Source organism: Lutjanus erythropterus, chromosome 23 (genome assembly GCF_056507025.1).
Source record: "Lutjanus erythropterus isolate fLutEry1 chromosome 23, fLutEry1.hap2, whole genome shotgun sequence".
Taxonomy (NCBI): Eukaryota; Metazoa; Chordata; class Actinopteri; order Lutjaniformes; family Lutjanidae; genus Lutjanus; species Lutjanus erythropterus.
Genome location: NC_139339.1, coordinates 2,441,918 through 2,463,704, shown reverse-complemented (window position 1 = coordinate 2,463,704; position 21,787 = coordinate 2,441,918). Strand labels below are relative to the sequence as shown.

General features: G+C 37.9%; 4 protein-coding genes across 5 annotated transcripts; 2 read left to right on the top strand and 2 right to left on the bottom strand.

Moving 5' to 3' along the window:
• Positions 1-2,922: 2,922 nt before the first annotated feature.
• Positions 2,923-8,062, bottom strand: LOC146305311 (uncharacterized). Its single transcript, XM_084713081.1, has 7 exons — positions 8,004-8,062; positions 7,412-7,470; positions 5,898-6,026; positions 5,449-5,751; positions 5,170-5,214; positions 4,483-4,599; positions 2,923-3,766 (listed from the first exon to the last, which is right to left on the bottom strand). The coding sequence occupies exons 1-7, from the start codon at positions 8,060-8,062 to the stop codon at positions 3,693-3,695; spliced, it is 786 nt and encodes a 261-aa protein (XP_084569207.1). The 3' UTR covers positions 2,923-3,692.
• A 580-nt stretch (positions 8,063-8,642) lies between these two features.
• LOC146305310 (low affinity immunoglobulin gamma Fc region receptor II-b-like) lies at positions 8,643-12,968 on the top strand. Its single transcript, XM_084712901.1, has 5 exons — positions 8,643-8,726; positions 10,556-10,819; positions 10,899-11,159; positions 11,506-11,640; positions 12,838-12,968. Exons 1-5 carry the CDS (start codon positions 8,696-8,698, stop codon positions 12,885-12,887), a joined length of 741 nt encoding a protein of 246 aa, XP_084569027.1. The 5' UTR covers positions 8,643-8,695; the 3' UTR covers positions 12,888-12,968.
• A 982-nt stretch (positions 12,969-13,950) lies between these two features.
• On the top strand, positions 13,951-18,070 carry LOC146305309 (butyrophilin-like protein 10). 2 transcript variants are annotated; one of them, XM_084712857.1, is made up of 6 exons: positions 13,951-14,085; positions 15,765-15,864; positions 16,590-16,931; positions 17,008-17,298; positions 17,402-17,512; positions 17,945-18,070. In XM_084712857.1, exons 2-6 carry the CDS (start codon positions 15,774-15,776, stop codon positions 17,992-17,994), a joined length of 885 nt encoding a protein of 294 aa, XP_084568983.1. In that variant the 5' UTR covers positions 13,951-14,085; positions 15,765-15,773; the 3' UTR covers positions 17,995-18,070. The 2 variants fall into 2 exon arrangements, with proteins under 2 accessions (XP_084568983.1, XP_084568982.1); XM_084712856.1 differs by lacking the exon at positions 17,945-18,070 and having other exon boundaries at positions 17,402-17,903.
• Positions 18,071-19,654: 1,584 nt separating this feature from the next.
• On the bottom strand, positions 19,655-20,736 carry LOC146305308 (uncharacterized). Its single transcript, XM_084713080.1, has one exon. The coding sequence runs from the start codon at positions 20,537-20,539 to the stop codon at positions 19,655-19,657; it is 885 nt and encodes a 294-aa protein (XP_084569206.1). The 5' UTR covers positions 20,540-20,736.
• Positions 20,737-21,787: the final 1,051 nt, after the last annotated feature.

Sequence of the window (21,787 nt, the reverse complement as noted above, 5' to 3'; positions counted from 1 at the left end):
CTTTTGAAAAAATTACCTCAAATAAATGTATTTCTGATCACATACACCTGATAGTGGACTAGTTAAACCGTTGAGAAAATACATTTTCCCACCCCAGACATCATCTCCCAATCAGTATTAGACTTTTTTTTTCTCACTTAAAGTTAATTTGAGTTCAACCCCGTCACAGACATCTTGGACACAGTGTGAATATGATTTTGAAAGACATTCAAGCAAATTCTTGTAGAAGATTAATAATGAGATGTCCCTCGTTTAATTCTGAGTAACTTTTTAATTTTAAAATACTCCACTTGTGAGTGCACAAGCAAGGAACTAGAACTTTACCAAAGATGGACTTTCATATTTTTAACAGAAATCTGTATTAACATTAGGAATTGATTAGGTTTTCATATATTGTCTGATTATCTTGACAATTCTGCACCAGTTAAAAGAAGATTAACCGCATAATTATTCGGATTATTAAAATATTAATTAAATAACGGGGTTGAAAATGATAACAGGGTTGAAGGGAGGATCAGTATTTTAAATGGTATGGATTTATTTGTCTGGGAAAAGAAATATTCAGATAAAATGGTGACTGAATGTTATTAAAGTTGACAGAGGGCAACGACCAGATTTTTCAACTGTCATGAAAAAATTATGAAACACACAAAACAACCTGACTGGACCAAGTCCCGCCCACTTCTTGCCTCGGCCAATCTAGTCAAATAGCTATTTTTTTTTGTAATAAATCTACCAATAATAAATTGACTTAATATGTGGTTTGTATTTCATATCTTACCTTTGTCTGTTCATGTTACATTCAGCATTTATGTCATACTGTTGTAATACGTGAAGGAGGGACTTCTGACTGTAAGAAACAAACTATCTATGAATTTCAATTAGTTAAAATTCTTTGTACTTTATAAAAAATTGGCCGAATGTTCTCCAGAAACAAACTTGCTGCTGATTTGGTAGCTAATGTCATGGAATACCCTGCTTATCAATAAAGTTGACCTCAAAAGGGCAAAATAAATGTCCACTGTGCATTTGGTCAAAAACAGGAGTGTGATGCTACTCATATTAAATAAAAAAACATTATGAGGGAGGGGGACACCAAATTAGTGCCGTCAAACTCCACGACAGACAGGCCTTCACAGCTACTGACCTCAACTGACACAGCAGTCAGTGAACCGCTGACTCAACCAAGAATGGCAAGTTGTCCTGAAACTGTCAGGAAAATGATGTAATATTTTGCAATTTCTTTAGCTTCCTCGTTTTTACAGTTTATGTTTCAAGAAAAAGACACGTGAACACAGCAGATTTTAACAGATTTCTTCTGTTGTTGTCCAAGTTCAGTTAAAACTCTCTCATTAAAACTTTGAATATTCACAGATGGACACAACAGTAACATTTAAATGCTTTAACATTATTTTGAACTAATTAAAGAAGTGTATCACTGTCACATGAGCAACATCTGCTGTTTGTATCAGGTACTAAATGAAGAGAATCTGCCCTTTGAATTTCATGATGTTTGTAAGGACACCATGAACACAGCTGAATTATTATATGATATCATTTGTAAAAATATACAAGCTGGGCTTTTGAGCAGCTCTTTAAAATAATTTTAACAACATTAACAGAGTGATAAACTAACTCTCAGACTCAGATAAACAGAGATCGTCTGTCTTTTGGCCTTTTTATACCATTGCAATTTTTATACAAACCTTTTATAGAAAACTTTGATATCTTTCTTTTAAGTCTCGTCACGTGTCACATACATAAATCAAAGCTGGTGCACATGGAGATGCACAATCAGCAGCATCAGAGCACCTTTAATTGTGATGAAAAAATCTTGTAGTGAACGTTTTAGTGTTTAAGTTGACCACTACTGCTATGGTGCAACATTTTTATGATCCATCCACAGACTGGTAGTTGCCAAAAAAAACAGTTGCTCACTAATGTTGACGTGAAGTTAAATGATTCAGGTTTCAAATATTCAAAAATAAGTTTCTGAGGAGGAAGGAAATTTATAGATTTGTCAGGTCTCTAAGATTCAATGAGATGAAAGAAAATGCCAGAAAAAAAAAAAAAAAAACCAACCTTCAGAATAATAAAAAGCCTAATTCCAACACAGCTGAGACTTTGTCTAAAACATTAATAAAACAAAAAGAGTTGAGACAGGGAAAACAAGATACTGGGAAAGCTGGTGAATGCTAAAATAAACACCAGTTTGGAACATTCAAGTGATAAATAAGATTCAGAGAATCACCAGGAATGTATTGAATTAACGATATGTAGGTTGAAAATGATTTACAAATCATTGCCTTCAGTTTTCATGTACGTTTTACACAATGTCCCAACTTTTTTGGAATTTAAACAAAACGGCAATGATTTATTTACCCCAAAACTGTGAAGAGGAGCTTATTTCAGTCTGCAGTCTTCTTTACAAGCTGACAAAACCAGGCCGAGGAAAACAGCGTCTGCTTGTTTGTAAAGCTTGAGCCGACTGTTATAACGCCCCCATGACGAACACTCGCCTGTGTTTGTCCTCATGTCACATGAAAAAATGAGCTCAGAGAAAAAAAAATCACTTATATAGAAAGTGACACCAACCTTTTCTGTTGCTCTCAGTGTCGTCTTGTTTGGATGACAGTATAAGAAGATGTAGGATTGTAACTGAGACGAATTAAACTGTTTGGTTCTTATTAAATAAATTCTGCTGTTTAGTGTGAAAAGGAAGTGGAGGGAGTGTTTAGAGAGGCGACTGTGGTTTGGTTGTTGTCTTCATGCAGACATGAGTGAGGTGTGAACCTTTAGTTCAGCCATCTATTGTTGTTTGGCTGTTTTCAGTTCAACATTTCCTGTCTGTAGCAGAATTTAATCAAAACTAGAAACAGAAGAAAAATCGCTGGACAGCGACACGATCTGTAAATAGTCCTTTTAATCTTAAACATTATTGTTACATACAAACAGGAAAAGGTTCAAACATCATATCATCACCAGTGATTTACTGCATCAGCCTTTTTCTCTTTGTGTGGGTCGGTTTGTGGTGAGATTGTCTGTGTTGAAACTAGGTGAGTTAAAAAAAAAAAAAAGAAGTCATTGAGCCACTTTAAAAGCAACAAATAGGCCAACGGTCCTCGGCGCTAAAACGCGTCCAATTTAAACAGAAAACAATGGAAAGAATTAACTGACCTGTTTCTTGCAGTTTGATCGGAAACTTGTTGTTTGTTTGCCTCCAAATCTCAAAGGTCAAAGTGACTGAGAATCTCAGACTTTACTGATATTTACTGTTGTTTCATAAGAACTGTGGTGCAGTGGACACTTTTTACAACAAGATAAGAAACCATCAACCCAAAATTAATTTCATGTTGAATCATCCTTTAATGATGGAGAAAATAATGAGTTTACTGATCAAAAAAGGAAAAATCTGACAATATGGCTTCATGAAATACAGTTGTACCACTTCTTATAAGCAAACAAGACGGTATCAAGGAAATGTTAAAGGACAAATATGTCAAATTTTTACAAAAGCAGCAGCCATTTATCCTTCACTAAAACTGTCTGAGCCTTTTTTGTGCATCCTGGTTATTTCTGCTCGACGACAGCAGCATGTTTGACTGAAACTAGTCACCTGATAAAAGATCTTTGAACGGAATGAAGACCAGGACAGAACCAAGTTCTGCTGTTGTTAGTGGTTCTCAGCTTAGTTACACAGAATCTAACACATTATTGACAAAATCCAGAGATGAAGAGCAAACGTTCAGACCTTGGGCCACGTCACCTAATGAAAGAGAACAGATCGACACGTGTCAGTGTGTTTTAAAATGAAAAAGTTTCCTCCTCTGATTCCTTTCTGGTTACCTGACAGCTGATTAGAACTACTTGGTTCTAAAGTTCTGCAGATGTGATCATAACATCTGTTTAAAGTGGCAAAGAATCAGAAATCTGACAAAGTGAAGGTTTGTGTTGGTCCACAGGCCTCGGTGTGGAAAATAAGAAATTCAAAGATGTTTGGGCAGAACACTCTCACAAATAAGGGTTCTGAAGGGGTGGGTTCTTGTTAGCACCTTTAGAGGGTGGAAAGGTTCTGGATAGAAGCCCCAGAGAGGGATCTGTGAGGGTTCTCTGAAGATGGTTCTATGGTGGGTTCTCGGTGGAACCATTATAATGGTATATTATAATTGTATTGGTATTCTCTAATGGGGACAAGCCAAAGAACCCTTTATGGTTCTAGTTTTCAACTTTATTTATAAGAGTGTATCTTTTTTTCACACCTTCCTGACATTTGAGCAGGATTTACAGTATTATGATGGTATTCATGTAAAACTTTTAGTTTTATTTTCTGACAAACTCAAACCTAAACTGAACATTTACTGCCGGTTGGACAGTTTGACATGTCCACTAACCACTTTGTCTGTTTCTGCAAAGAATAATCATGACTTGAAATCCCCAAACTTGAGGAAGACTGCAGTTATTAAAATTGTCAAACTGACTTACCCGCCGCATCACCTTTGCATTTCCGGAGCATTTTCTTAATGACAAGAATGCTGACAAAGAGAATGACAATGGCAAACGGAACAACGATGGCGATGATGATCTTGTCAGTTGCGTTATCTGAAAAACATGAAGTGAGACGTCAGGATTTGTGTTTTGCTGTGACTTTCCAAACCTCCGTACATTCAGCTGTCAGCATCTCCTCCTCAGTCTGTTCAGGTGTCTGACAAAACAACCGAAGGACTATAAGACTGTCATAACATGTTATGACACCTGTCATGAACATCTGTCCATCAGCTAACTCTGTAAGATAAATAACATTTGTACTTTACTCTGTCATCAAACTGGTCGTTTAACATGTAATGACACATTTATAAGAAGTCCAAACGGTGCCATAAGAATTGAAGCTACACTCATAAAAGTACAAATACCTAAAAAAACACTTAATTACAATAATCAGAGTATTTATAATTAGTTACTTCTGCCTCTTTTTTTTTTTTTAACCCAGATGAAGTATTAAAACATGGGGTAAATTTATGTTGTTGGTTCACTTTAGTTTCCATTTTTCCTGTTGCTCCTCTCCTCTTCCCTTGTGGATAAAAAGAAAGAAAGAAAGAAAAGAAAGAGAAGACGTGTCCTAGGAGTCGCCATCTTTGTTGTTTAAAGTAAGAAGTTGAAATATTTACTTACTGTAATTGTAGATCCCTTCTGTCCGGTTGACGTTACCCGCTGCCACTGTTTAAAAAAAATAAAAAAGAGTTATGATAGCCCCACAAAACAAAGAAATATATTTTATGCATGCTGTATATTGACTATGTCATTGTCAAGAAATGACACTTTCTTTTTTTTTACTTTCTGTCATTTGTTACTGTCAGGGAAAGCTGCTGCTGCTGCTGTTTGCTGCAGTGATATATTTTGTATTTTCATCCTAAACCATCAAATCTGCCTCCTGATCTTCAGTGAACCTACCAACTGTGAGGTTAACATAACAGCTGTGCTGCAGGTTTTCACTGGTAACGGAGCATCTGTATCTTCCAGAGTCGGAGAGCTGAACTGAGGAGATTTTCAGGGACAGGTTTCCTTCAGTCAGCCCCTCAGGAAAGAGAGACGCGTGTCCATCTTGATACAGGTGGACATTGTGTTTCTGGGTTTCATTACGCCACTCCACTGTCATATTTGTTGCATCCAGTGGAGGCACAAGGTGGCAGTGCAGAGTCACATCCTGACTGACTGTTGCTTCTACCGGTTCAGAGGGGCAGATGATCTGAGGGTCTGATGAGGAAACACACATCAGAGCAGATGAAGCAAAGTTTCTGTCAAAGTGACTCACAGGAGCATAGAAATACCTTAACATTAAAACTGCATCTGAGATCCTAAAAACAAATCTACAGATTTTTAGCTCTTTAAGCTCCACAAACTGGACATGTGACTGATCACAGCAGGACAAACTGCTCCAGCTGGAGGTGAAGCACAGAGCGACCTGTCCTCCTCCTCCTGCAGCTGTGAGACAGCAGCATCGTCCTGTTTACTGTCTGTCAGCACTGAAGCTGATATATGAGGATTATCAACACGTGGAACATGTTTTTGTCAGTAGAACTCAGAGGTTCCTTCATCACCCCCAGGTTAAAAATGAGCGCTGCTGTGAACTTTACATCATCCGTCATCTGTTCTGTTTCACTTTATCATCCAGACATGGACACAGTCAGTGTTGTTCCTTTTCTAAAACACAGTGTGACTTACTGACGACCAGCTGGATGGAAACTTCCTTCTGCATTGATGGAAGAGAGCAGATGTAAGTTCCTGCATCAGACAGCTTCACATCAGAGATTTTCATGGAGACGTTTCCAGTCGTCAGTCCATCCATAAAAAGTCTCGTACGGAAATTATAATCTGAATTTTGATGATCAATCATCACATGTCCATCTTGGTGATAATGGATGTGTGTTTGATTCAGTTCAGGTCTGGTCCACAGCACCGTCTCATTAATGGCACTGATTGGAGGCTCAAGTTGACATGGAAGGATGACATCATCACCAGCCAAGGCTATGATTGGTTGCTGTGAACCAATCAACTCTGATTCCACTGTAAAGAAAACAAAAGAACAAACAAGAAACAGCAACAAAGTTACAGTAAAATACGTGTCAAACTTTCTTTTTTGTTTCTAAAATTAGGAAATATTCAGATTTTATTTTATTATCAGAGCTGCTTTAAAACAGAAACCACTGCAGTCTTTAAGTCACAGACTTTAAAAATGTCTGGTTGGAAAATTCTTGTCGGTTTCTCCTTGTTATGTGTTTTTGCTTTTAATTCATACTTCTGTCACACTTCCTTTACTTTGTCATGTTTGTGTTCTGTAAGTCACTGACTGAGGAAAATGTCTCCACCATCGTCATCATCTGGATGTTTGTGTAAACAGTCAGTGTGTATGTGGGTCACAGCACATTAACTGGTTATAACAACTTGATTATTTCCATTTTATACTATTTTCTATTTCTTCCTCAACTACATTAATTTGAGAACTGTCCAAATTATCCAATATTTAACAAAAACATAAAGGTTAAAGGAAAGTCCAAAGACTGAAAACATAACAGGAAATAGATAAGAATATTAATACAATGATAAATCGCACATTTTACAGATATACATTATACATATTTATATCATAATTCCAGCTTTTTTTAATCGCATAATGGTTAGTTTTCATTTCATTGTTTCAACTTACTTTGTAATTTAGATTTTTTTTTAAATCTCATAATTATAAGTTACCATGGTCAATATTTTTTCTTTCACTGGTGTCAGTGGGCTTCCACAAGATTAAAAACACAAACACATTAATCCTTTATAACATCATTTAACAGTTCAGTGAAATTTCATTCAAGAACAGAAAGTAAATAAAAATAAAACACCTGTTCAGTCAAGAACAAAAACTTACCTGTGAAGGTTATTAGACAAAGAGACACCAGAACCCGCAGCAGGAACTCCATCCTCCTCCTGGATAACAGCGTCACTGAGAGAATATCAGGGTTTGTGAATGATTAAATAAGTGCAACATGGCTCCGCCTCCAGCTGGTGGAATTTTCCCCGTCCCGCTCTGTTAGGATTTCCGATTTGAACCTGTTTCGATAAATGGAGCGCAGTGATAGGGGCATTTTCCTCAACAGGTGGGAAACAGATATAACCTGATCAGCAGTGAACTGGACATAAACACTGACGTATTACAGCGTTTTTTTTTATGATTGCCGAAGCATGATTCTGTGTTCAGGATTTTTTGGAAGGACCTGAAACATGTCGGAGCCACGATCCGACACATGAACGACGGTCAGTTACAAGCAGCCCAACACAGAAGAAAAAAAACATACCATCCTGTCACCGTCCTCTGGCTTTTTTTTTTTAAATCAAATTTGGCTGGGTGCGACAAACTCTGACCACACATTTAGATCCCATGACGACACATCTGATGTCATAATAATGTCTGCTGCTGGTGTGTGTTGGCTGTAAATATAAATACATATGAACTTATGAACCGGACCAGGCCGCGTGCCAGTATCACCGCCATCTTCACCCACGGCGGTCTGGCACACATCCCTACCACACAGACGGAGTGACTGCGTCGTCCCGCTCAGCTCTGTTTCCACCAGCATGAAATTCTGTAAAGTATGTTTCCTTTGTTGACAGTTACCAGGACATTTTCCCTGGAAAGTTTAGCAAAGAGTCTAAAAATACAAAACTTTCAGTGACAGTAAACAGTGTTAATCCCACTGTTGAGAGGAGCATCTGAGATTTTCAAAAAAGATGCAAAAATACGGTACAAGACTCAAAGAAACACAAACGAAAAGAACTGATGATAACTAACCCTGCTGTATATTTCCAGTGAGTTACTGCAGTCTCTAAAAACTCTTTATTCTCTTGTTATTATGAGCCATATGTTGTCGTCTTTTTTGAGTTGGCTTAGCGAAGAGTCAGTTTGGGAATGTACTGGCTTGTGCATCCCCAGTGGCTAAGGAGCAAACCCGGTTGCGGTGTCCTGCCCAAGAACGAGGAGGAGGTGGGGATCACACCTTGGCGTCTGCAGACAAGCCACTTCGCCACCTCAGCCTCAGACGCCCCCAGTTGTTGCTCTGCCGTGACCCTAGTAATTTCCTGTTTTGTCAGGATGTGGTTAAAGTACCATGTAAAACCTGAGAGCAAAAAAACATCAAGACAGCATCGACACAAGATGGAGATCACATCACTCTGCCTAATGCTCGGTAAGTTGATCTGAATTTGTAAAAAACGTTGTGCCTCCTGCTCTCTGTTTTTCTCTGGTCATCGTCCAACCACTCAAGAACTTAACTTTCACTGACTTTTCATTTTCTTAAAAAGTTCTTTGATGATTCAGGTCTTGTTTGAGGGAAACAAAACCCAACGTTGTGTCATGATAACTGAGGTACAAATCTTACAGCAGCTTTTGCAAATGAGAAGGTGTTAACATCCAAACTTGTCACCAATTTTTCATGTTTGATGCTAACTGTGTATTTAAAAGTCATAATTTTAAATTGGACTGATTTCAGTGTTACTGAGGGAAGCTGTGATGTCTTTATGCGGATTCACTTTGACTCAGTCTTACAAAAACTGAATAATTTTTAAAGATACAAACATTTTAAAGCTGCATTAATACATTTTCAGCCATTGGTGAACAGAAGAACATTAAAACAAGCTGACAGAAAGACAGACTGGCTCGTACACTGTAAAAAAAAAAAAGTTGAGTTCAGAAAACTCAAGGCAACTGCCTTTACAAGATTTCTGAGTTTTAAATCAAACTCTTAAGTTTTGAAATAAACTTTAAAAGGTTTTGCTGACTTGTAAGCTTTTTTTGATAATGAACTTTTCTCTTTAAATAAACTTAAATCTTTGAGATGCCCCTCCAAAAAAAAAAAAAAGGTCATTACTTGTGTGCTTTAAAGTTCAGTGGTTGGAATTGAAAACATTTTCTTCATTTTTGCGTCCAAGTTGCACCTCCAGAGGAAAGGTAAATCATCTCAACAAAACATTATTAGCTCGTAAAACTTTTTCAAAACTTCTGAGTTTTCTCAACTTCTTTTAGCTCTGGTTTGGTCTCCACCAACTCCTAAAACACAATCTGGCTCTTTCGCCCCTAGATGCTCCGCAGCTAACTGTGTCTGTGTCGTTTTATGCAGGACAGGTCAGTGGGTTTAGTGTGTTTAGTGTAGCTCTGTTTGCTTATAATAACCGCCTGCTGCAGGTAGGAACAAGGTTTGTTGAGGGACTGAGACTGAGGAATTCCCCAGCTTGGTTGCAAAACAGTACGAACAAGTGGTGTAGAGCTGATGAACAGACAAACAAACAGCACAGAAAACATGACATTGTGGTGGAGGTAAGAAATCTTGATGGAAGCGGCTTTAACTTTGAGCACTTTGATAACAATTAACCACATCAGTGCCTGCATTTACAACCACAACTCCAAAAAAGATGTGGACAGGAGCAACAAAAGACTGAAAGTTGGGAAATGCTCAAAATAGTGTCTTAAAAAGTGTCAGATGTCAGAAATACACCAGCTGGAGATTCAATAAGGTATTTATATATGTCAGGATATACCACCTCTGACCACTAGGTGGAGTTGTTCTTCCACTTTGATGCAGGCAGACACTCACCAACCTCTATTTCTTTATTTTTTTCTATGCAATGATGCTGGTTGTTGATTGGTAAACACACAGCATGATTGTTCACCTGTCTGGCGTGAGCATTTCAGATCCTAATATCACAAAAGTGTTGTGGTTTTCTTATTTTATGCTTTTAAACTGACAAAGACAAAGAAAAGCTGATGTATCACAGTGTTAACATGATCCTGTCATAACTTTTTTGGAACATGTTGCAGGCATCAAATTCAAAATGAGTTTATATTTACAAAGAAGCAATGAAGTTAATCAGTTTGAACATTAAATGTCTTGTCTTTGCACTGTATTTAATTGAATATAGGTCAGGGTCATATAGGTATCATTGCATTCTGTTTTTATTTACATTTTACACAAAACTTTTTTGGAACTGGAGTTGTAAGTAAAACTCTATCTGTTTGCAGCCACGCTGAGCGTCACCCCCAACAGATCTCAGTTCTTTCAGTACGACCAAGTTTCTCTGAGGTGTGCGGCGCCGGCAAACTCCAGCAGCTGGACCGTGAGAAGGAACACGTCTTCTGTGAAGTCTGATGCGTGCCAGTACGGCTGGGCGATCCCCAGCGAGTCCTCCTGCACCGTTCAGTACGCCAACCCGTCAGACACTGGAGTGTACTGGTGTGAGTCTCAGCAGGGGGAGTGCAGCAACGCCGTCAACATCACAGTGACAGGTAAGACCACATGTGCATGAAGATCTGTCTGTGTTTGGATTGTTAAACTCTACGACACGGGTCTTCTTCTATATTTCAGCTGGTGCTGTGATCCTGGAGAGCCCGGCACTTCCTGTGGCAGAGGGAGACACTGTGACGCTTCGCTGTTCCTACAAGGAACAAGAGCAACATGAATCTACCTCGAATTTCATGGCTACGTTCTACAAAAACGATGTTTTCATCGGTGCTGAGCCTGCAGGAGAGATGATCCTTCCAGCTGTGTCCCAGTCTGACGAAGGCTTCTACGAGTGTGAACATCCCAAAAGAGGAAGATCACCACAGAGCTGGCTGGAAGTGACAGGTGACGCCATGTTCTGCTCCTCATGTGTATGATGGGAGTGACCATCCTCTGCTGTGCGTCAGGTGGTTCTTCGCCTCCATGTCGTACCTTCAAACACACACCTGCTACTGATCTGTTACTCCCCAAACCTGTTTGTGATTGCACTAGGATTGTTTTGGGGCCACAAACAAACTTTTGTTGAGGCCCAACTGTCCTCTTGTTGTGCTCTTTTGTGAATATTCACATGTCCTGATGCAGTGGAATTTTTTGTTTACTGTTTCTGACATTTCTGTGTAATATTTGGATAAAAACAGAACTGATTATCTTTCAGTGTTTGAATCTCTGATGATTGTTTTCTTCCTCACAGCTCAGCATTCAGATGTCTCTGCTCCTCCTCCTCCTCTCATGTCTCTGCCAAAGCTGCTGTGCACCACCGTGGTCTTCATCCTCTACAATATCATACTGATAGTGTGTATATGCACGTACCGAAGGTGGGCTCGAGGTAAGAACACCTCTGATGAGGTCTACCTGACTGACATGTGTGCAGTCACAAGAGACCCTTCTTAAGTCCCGCCCCTTTTTGCTCTGTGCTCCAATAACACTTGACCGAACTGGTTTCCTGTTTCCTGTACCTGGATGTGCTCCGTGGCTCGTCGATGTTGAAAAGAAAAACATTTTGAAGATGGTTGAAAGATGTCGCCGAAGACCAATAAAAGCAATAAAATAGTAAAATATTAAGTTCGCTTGTTAGCAAAATGCGAGTTAACTAGCTACCTAACTATTAGTGTAAATTAGCTAGCTAGTCAGCTAGCATTTTGCTAACATTAGCTAACAGATGTTACCATATGTCCCATTCTCAGGTCCCTCAGCAACATCTTTTAACCATCTTTAAAATTTGGTTTTATTTTCAACAAAGAAGAACCCAGAACAGAAAATATCCAAGTACTGGAAACATTATTAAGAGCAGGACAGTGGACTCAAAAGTGGCGCCTATTCAGTCCAGTGTGAGTAGCTCACCTGGTGCGAACGCAAGAAAAGTTTTGTAGCTTTCTAGTTTACTTGCAGGTTATGCAGCCCACTGGGTAAGTTGTGTTTCTGTTGGTCCTGCCTAAGACTTCCTGTTCAGCACATAGACTTTACAAGTTTTACAAGCATAAAACCAGCATGGATCAAAACTTCATAACACACAGGCCCTGTTCTACAAGGGTGCAAAAGCATACGTTGAATATTTGACTAATAAATGCCAAGTACAGGGTGGTAGGTGACGTATTTGTGGTGTCTGCAGCTCTCTGTGTTCATGTCCATGTTGGAGATTATATTCAGGTTGAACCCATAAACATATCTTTGGTTCTTCATTATTCTTCACTTCATCATGAAATTAATCTTCAGCAGTAGTCCTTGTTAAAATCCTGTAGGAACTTTCCCGGGAGCTGATTGGTGGGACTGTGGCGACTATAGTGACATACTTAAGTAAAAAGTGGGCCAGTCTGATGTACCGGAAAACCACAGTCGGGGCCAAAGAGAGCTGGCTTGTTTCTTGATAAAGGCCGCAGGTTGTGGCTTCTAAGGTGAAGTCAGCGGCAACAGAGCTGGTTGTCATGGAAACAACAATGCAGCAACCTTAGTGCAGTAAAACAGGAAGTGAAAGCGATGATAAAATCTCACTGGACATTGTTTTCTCTGTTTTTTTTTTTTGCAGCTCGAGCTGATGCGAAACAGAGAGCTTCTGATGATCTCGTCCTGGAATGAAGAAGAAGAAGAAGAAGAAGAAGAAGAAGAAGAAGAAGAAGAAGAAGAAGAAGAAGAAGAAGAGCAGGATTTTATATTGTTTTATAATATTTGCTCATTTTTATCATCTCATCTCTCACATTATAATATGATGCCTTATTTAAAAATACACACACTGACAGAACAGACAGAAAAGATGACTGTCAAACTGTTAAAAAGTCTGATTCATCATATTAGTAGCATTTCTTGTTCTTCTGTAACAATGCTCATCTGTACTGGCCTTGTTAAAGTTTGTGTAAAGCAACGATAAGTGTGTGTTCTGAGTTTGTCAAAACACAGAAAAATGTGTTAGTCATGGGATAGTTCACCCAAAAATGAAAATTCAGTCATTAGCTACACCACAAAACACTGCTGGAGTTTCACAGGAAAACAATGCTGCAGAATCTCTCAAACAATGGAAGTGAATAAAAGCAAACAAACACATACAAAATCAATGCAAAAGAAAACAGTATTTCAAAAGTGTTTTAAATCCTGAGCTCAATTAAAAAGAGGTCAGTAACTGTTATAAAATATATTTGGATAATGTGGCATCCTGTCCTCTCTCTGTCTCTAGGTGTTTTTCATTCGGTAAACTGTCTCCTCGTTAAAACAACAAGTAAAACTGGAGGACGTACTCTTAATTCAGTATGTTACTAATATAATTATTTTTATTATTTTAATGCTTTGATTTATGACCAAATGCATTTCAAACCAGACATTCCCATCAGCCTCAGCTATCAAATGTTAGCACGCTAACAGGCTAAACTAGAATAGCTAACATGGGAAACATAGCTTCCTGCTTTTTCCAGTTTATTTAACAAAATATGATTAAGATCTAGCTGGTGCTGTAGGACTGATATAGTTTACAGTCCTAAACAAATAAATAATCCCAATAAAATTTCAATACTTCATATTTGGTGGTATATGTCATGTTTGGCTGCTCTCATATGGAAAACTTTATCAGACAGCACAAACATTGTGGTTCTTGACAATAGGGGAGGTGCCATTAGTAAGATTCAGTTCCTCTTTTTGGGATTCCTCTTTCAGAATTATTTCCCCTCACAGTACTGCCTGTTTCGTAGCCACCAGACAACCATATAGTCCACAAAATGTTGCTTTTCCAGTGTTTTTGTCATCTCAGCGCTGACAGCTGGTAGAAGGACCTGCTGTCAGGAAGGAGGTAAGAATCAAACTTATGATATGAGCACAGTTTTATGTTGTTTTAAAATGTTTGGAACATCCTGATTGTGAGTCATGGACAGACTGTGAATCTGCGCCCTCAATTATAACTGTGGTAATGTGACACAGGTCGTCTACGTGTCAGTTTCATATGTAAAACTTTGACGTATTTGGTGAAAATGATAAAAAATTGGTTCTTTAAGCGGCTCTGTGATAAAATAAATAAATGAAGGTAAACCAGACTCACAGTCTGCAGAGAGGTGGAGTATTTGATTTTTCTCAGTAGGGATCTGTAACGTCCAAAGATATTATCAGTTACTTTACTTGAAAACACTACAAATGTACAGATACTTGTTGCATAATGTGGTTTTTACTTTAATACTAGAATGATAGTAATGATCACATTTTCTTTGCCTTTTGTTTACTTTATGTGAATTACATTTTAAATTAAAATAGAGACACTTTTAGAAAAAGTCGGGTATCAGCAGCATTTTTTTAAATTTAATAAAGTTGTAGCACACATAATATTGAACACGGTCAGTATGACAGCTTTGTCTGTTCTAGTGTTAAAACTTATATTAACTCCGCTCATGGATGTGTACTTTTACAAAAAACCTAACTTGAACACTATGATGTTTGTTCCTCTTTTCTTCTTCTTTCACCACAGTTGTGACAGTTTGCTGACTGTCAGTCACATGAGTGTTTTCAGCCTCAGCTTCCTCTTTTTTAAGGGGGAATTCTCACGGTGCACTGACCTTAATTTATTGCATTTAAAAAAAAATAGACAAGTCTACTGTTTTTCTTCTATATTTGAACAAAACAGACGCTTAATTTAAGCTGAATCCACCTCACCTGGGAAGGGGACGAGAGCAGAAAAAAGTTTCAAACAAACTTCTTTGTATTTCAGGCTTCAGCTTCAGTTCATAATCAATATTTTCTTCAGGCATCAATATTCTAATTATTGTTTAATTAATGTAATGGGGACCAGCATTTCAAAATGTCATAGGCTATATATTGTTATAACCACAATCTTTATTAATAATATATTCTATTATTAGAGGTAGTCGTTTAACTGTTTTTTTTCATCTTGAAACACTGACTCAAACATGGAGTCTGACTCCACATGAGGTCTGTATGTCTGTGTTCTCACATGACTGTAATTAGGGGTTTTTGTGATATTTTTTCAAGTCTGTAATTTTACCATCCCTTAAGAATTCATTACATTATGTAAATTAATGTCTGGAAATCAGAAAAGTTTGTAAAATGGTGAAAAATTGTGAAAAATGCTCGTCACAGTTTCCCAGAACCAGAAGGTATATATCTTCAAATGTCTTCTTTTATCCAAAACATCATTTACTGTCATAAATTACAAAGAAAATCCTCACATTTAAGGAGCTGGAACCAGAAAATTTAACATTTTTTAATCAAAAAATTTCTTTCAACTAATTTTCTTTTAGCCTACTAATCAATCAACTAATCACTGCAGCTCTAAGACTGAATCTTAAATGAAACAAAAAAAAAACGTTTTGATTGAAAGGAAACTAATACTAGTATTTTTTCAACATCAGATGTTTTACTTGTACTTGAGTACAGATTTTCAGTATATTTTCAACACTGATGTTTACTTTTTAAGAATACAAATCGAATAAACATTTGCTTCCAAATTTTTTCTTTTTTCAGAAATCAAAGATGCTGCGACCTTCACTGTCCTTCAGAGACGTCATTGTGCCTGTTGTCCTTGAAGTTTTCATCTGTGTTCTTCTACTACAATCATTTGAAGGTAATTTACTGCAGAACACCACCTGAAGAATCATTATATCTCAAACTGACCTCATCTTTAAAGGTCCAGTCAGTAACTTCTGACCATATAAATTAGGTAAATTCAAATACATGAACAGACAGGAGGAAAAAACATTTCTATGAAACACTACGTCAGTCAGCTATAAACTGAGGTCTTCAAATAAAGAATAAAAAGAATATTTAGATGCAACCACTTTGTATTCACCAACATTTTGATGAGTAACTGTAATTTAATTACATATTATAACTTTAAGATTTAGTAATGCACTTAGATGTTACTAGTTACATGTAATTAGTTACTTTGCGGCACAGCTTGTGTGATTTTTTTGTCATATGAGTTATGGTTAGAAACAGGTTTTGTGAGGTCACCGTGACTTGGACTTTTTAGCATCAAAATCTAGTTAATCTTTGAGTCCAAGTGTTCATTTGTACCAAGTTTGAAGAGATTCTCTCAAAGTGTTCCTTAGATATTGTGTTAATGAGAGCAGGATGACCCAAAAACCTACTGTAATGTTTGGAGCCATAAAAAGGGTTTTCACAAACTCTGAAGCACAGAGATCCTACAGTCGTGGATGTGCATAAAAAAATCAGGCTGATGGGTCGAGTAGCTGTGGAAAAGCTTCAGGTCACAATATTTAGTTTTTTTCTGGTCTTTACCTGTTTTTATGCTGTTTTAATATTGTATTACTTGATTATTTCTCACAGTGCAATCAGAGTTGATTTGTTCACATCAACCAATCGTTGCCCTGGTTGGTGAGGATGTCATTCTTCCGTGTTACCTGTCACCTGCCATCGATGCCAGTTTCTGGACAGTGGTGTGGTACAAACCTGATTTAGACCCAAAGTACGTCCATTTTCACCAAGATGGAAAACTGATATTCAAGAATCAAAATCCATCTTTTTATCTCCGCACAAGACTTTTTGTGGATGAACTGCCGAATGGAAACGTCTCCATGAAGATCTTCAAGGTGAAAATGTCTGATGCAGGAAAATACTTTTGCAACCTTGAATCAATACAGACGGAAACTTCCATCCAACTCATCGTTGGTGAGTCTCACTCTGACTTGAAGGTACTGAGTTACATAATTTGTCTGGTTTAAAATTCCTCATCTCGCATCTTCAGGTTCTGTCTTCACACCCACCATAGAGATCATCTCAAATAAGACTGGAGGTCTGGTTCTCCAGTGTGAGTCTGAAGGCTGGTATCCAGAGCCTGAGGTGTCGTGGCTGGACGCTGAGGGACACGTCCTCTCTGCTGGACCTACAGAGACATTAAGAGGTCCTGATGGTCTCTATAATGTCAGCAGCAGAGTGTCTGTGGATATAAATACCCACAGACACAGCGACAACTTCACCTGTAGAGTCCAACAGATGAACATCAACCAGAGCAGAGAGAAACAGATCCATGTTCCAGGTTATAATGAGCTCTGAATAAATTAAACATTTTGTCACTGTCTTTAAGTTGAGGTCCAGCGTGATTTAAACATGTTACTCTGTTCTGTCTTTTATCATTTCAGCTGATTACTTTATGCATCTGAACTTTCGTTTCCATTGGTTTTACATCATCATCATCATCATCATTCTTGTCATTGTTACCTCACTCTGTCTAATCACACTGAAAAAGAAGCGTAAGTCACATCTTCATTTTCCTTTTTTGTGCAAAGTTACTGTCAGAGCTCTTCATTGGCTGTGGGGGTTAATTCCAAATCAATAGATCAATAGATCTTACAGCACTATGTTCATGATTTAATATTAAAATGCACATGTGAAAGAATTAAGTGCAAAACTGTTAAAATGCAGTGCAGATGGTGCAGTTATGAGTCTTCTTTAGACTCAAATGCTTTGTTTTTGATATTGAAATGAAATACTTAAATATTATCAGACCTGTGATGCAAGAAAATGTCTTTTCTCTTTTGATTTTCATGTGGAAATATTGATCAACCATCATATTTCTTTTGTGCTTCTTTATTTTAATAATTTTCATGTTTTCTGTTCCAATGAGAAATGCAATTACAAAAAAAAGTAAATTTTAACAAAATCCTTCTTCTGTTGACACACAGGTATCGAGGAGATCCCAGAGACCGAAAACGAAAGTTTAAACAAGCAATAATGGCTCCAAATATGTAAATATGTAAATATGTAAATATATAATATATTTAAATAAATATTTTTTCATATATGTTTGGGAATTTTGTTTATTTTCTTTATACACAGAATTTATTTATTGCTTATTTTATCAAACAGATTTAAACCAAAAATTCTGCAGCGTTTTCTGTAATTTTAAAGCATTTTTAAACCAACTGAATGTTCTTCAAAGCCACTAGACTCCATTTACAAAAACAGTCATTTTACCTCAGAGAAAATGCTGCTCTGCCTCTGCCTTGATTGGTTAGTTTCTTTGTGTTATTGTGTGACTTCAGTCATTTTGATGCCACCTCTTTAAAACACAGAAGTCACAAAATAATACTCATGTACCAGATAAACATGAAGATACAACCAGCTGCTGGTTATCTTCAATTAGATTAACTTAACACAAAGACTGAGAAACAGGGAGAAACGGCCCAGAAAGCATTTTTTTCCAGATTATATAAACCCTTTTACGCCTGATAGAACTAGCTGTTGTCTGTGGGACTAATCCAGACAGAGATAATATCTGTAAAACAAATATCCTCAGTCTCAGCTGCAGAGCACTGAGCTGTTACACCTTGCAAATTACTGTGGTTACGGTCATTCTGAGATGAAAATTATCTTTTTAAAATGTGAACATCAACCAGCCACTGACAGACAAATGATAAAATTCACCAGCCACTCAATAGTAAATCATTATTGTGTGTCTGAAATCTACCATGTTCATATTCTACCAGCATTTATCAGCTGGCTGGTGCTGATTTCCAACCCTGCTTCTTTAAATCATTTAAAAACACCACCAGGCTGCTGACCATATGGACCTCATGTACCAGGTCAGTTATAACTCTTTATTATGATTTTTTTTTCTTGAAGGAAACATCACCTGCACCTCGCCCTTGGCTCCTGCACATACATGAACCAAAAAATAAAGATGTGCATGGAGAAAATAAAATATTAAAAAAATAAACTGATGGTAACGGTACAATGCATGCTTCTGCACCGGGGCCTAAATTTAGCTGTTTCATTTTCAGCTGAAGTTTCATTATTCAAATCAGAGAACCAGAACACCCGAGTGGTTTGTGTTCACTCAGTTTTGTCCATCGCTATGGAGATGTCAAGTTTTTTGTTTTTTCAAAATTTAAAATATGTCTGCAAATAAACATTAACATGAAAGTGATATATTATTACGAAAGACAACTTGTGTAGCCATTTGTAAACAAAGGAAAACCCAAAACACATAAGTCACACAACACTGACAAAAGGCTACCAGTGGATTTAATCTTGTAAGCAAGCCAACCTAAATCACTGTACATCTCTCCATAAATAAATATTATTGAAAAATATTCGCCAGGTAGCTGTAATATTAATCTTAAATGGATTGTTTTGTAACGTCACGTGCTAGAGACAGACCTCTACATACGCAGCTCATGTTAGAGCAGGTGAAGATAGACTTTAATCCATTCACCACGTGTGCTCTTGTGTTTCATGACACCACCGTCCGGACTCATGAAACGCTCTTCTCAGAGCCTCCTGCACACCTTCAACAGGTAGGGAAAATGGAAAGCTGACAGTCCTAGTTACAGTTGCTAAGCTATGATTGGACAGTTGCCGTTTGGAGACGGGACTTAGCGAAGGGTCAGTTTTTAAGCCGACACAGTGTTGCGTTTGCAGGCTGGTAGTTTTCCTGCTCTGTGCAGAAACAGCAGCGGTAAGACCAGACTGCTGGGCAGACAGAACCAGGCGTCAGTGGACCACAGTAAACAAGTATCAGTGCGGCTGAACGGAGATAAAAACATGATCGCAGCGGACACCAGCCTGCTCAAGAACCTCAACAACAGAGCTGCCATTATTGCCATGATGGTGTAGAAAGCCCTCTGCTTTGATTGGTCAACCTGTTCCCTGTTCCCGCCCACTTCCCCCGGCCCTGGACGAATCAGAATGCAGAGAATTGAAATGCTGCAAAAAGAGACGACAATTAAAGAGACGACCAAGAGCAAGACGGTAAAGATGATGTAAAAATAATCAAAACGCACTGATAGACTCGCAGATCCAAAACAAAGCAGCCAAACACACCCGATGCTGATGTTTCTGAATCTGACCCCGCCCGTCTGTCTCAGCCCCATGTACATAACAGGGTGAACAACAGCCAGGTAGCGCTCCACACAGGTGAGCAGGTGAAACAGAGTCTGTCCAGGTGAGATGATCAACAACATGTACAACCCCACCATCATTACAATTAATTGATTAGTGTAGCCGCCGTAATTTAAGAAGCAAGTCCCCAGGACGTTGAAGATCTCCAAGACGGCCATGTTAAAGGTGAAGATGTCAAAGTGGCTCATCGTGGCTGCCGTGGCAACAGACCACTGCTTCCTCCATCGTTGGTAGCCCAAGTAGAGGATGAGGATGAAGAGAGGGAGGAGGAGGAGGTAGGTGACGAGGAGGGCTGTAGAGATGGAAATGTTTGTTTTGGAGAGGCAACTATTAATTGTAGAACGGGGGGAGGAGTTGGTGGAGGAATTGAGCGACATGTCTGCTTGTAGAGATGACTGGATGGACAGACGGAGAAAAAGAGAGAGAGAAAGAGCATCAATACAAGTTACAGGAAAAATATGTGAGAACTGAATAACTTAATGCACAATTTAGCTTGAATGTCACTTCAAAAAAAACAAAAACGCAGACAAACCTAGATCCCCCTCCACATCACTGGACTGAATGTGTTACTGGTCCAGATTCTGCCAGTGAAACCAGGCCATTTTTGACTTTATATTATTGATTGTTTGGTTATTTTGAATATTCAAATTTGCATTAATTGCGTAATTGCACTCTTGCATAAGAGTTGCATAAATTTTGTAATGGTTTGTTTGTAGCTTGTGCTTGACAAAAGAGACATCATTTAGAGACCATTAAGAGACCGGAGTTTATAGTTACAGTACATCTTCTGAACTGCATGAAGTACCACCAAGTACTACAAATAAACTTCTTTTTTACTGTGATTCCAGCATAATAACTGGAATCTTGAAGAAGCAATAAGACAATCATTATTATTAACTAAATGCCTGACAAACACATCATGACATGAGATGACATTATTCTACTCTGTCACACTGTTATGTTGTGACTTTAAAATGCCTCCTATACTTTTTCCAGCACTTTTTGAGTTATATATCTACAATTAAATGACGTGTCTGAAAAAGTATTATTTTGTCAGTAGAAAGCATTTTGTAATAATGATGGAACAGCTTGAATTTTCCCACCTTGTCAGCAGTGTTTGATTGTGATCATCCTTCTCCTGCGTCTCCAAACTTACTGACTGCTTTTCTCTGGTTCCTGGTGCAAATATGCATTAATGAATTTGCGTGTAGGTTATTAATGATGTTCATGTGTCAGACTGAGCGATGGAAGCGTTTTGCATGTTTTAAAACAAAAATATATGATGATTCCAGACTTAAAGGCAAATTTTCTTTTAATATTAGTCTTCCAGACAACATGTCAGTTGCAGAACAGCATCACTGAGTGATCTAATATAATAATAATAATAATAATAATAATAATAATAATAATAATAATAATAATAATATCCAAGACTTAAGGCTTAAATATATATTAGCATGGCATCAGATGAATATGTTTAATGTCATCTCAGACATTTTGGGATTTTTCACTCATTTGCAGACTTACTAGCATTTAGCTTTGTGGTGATTCTGTCTCAGTTTTTCAGTCCTCAGTTCATTTAATGCTCCAGAGCTACTTATAGTCCACACATCTGCACACATTTT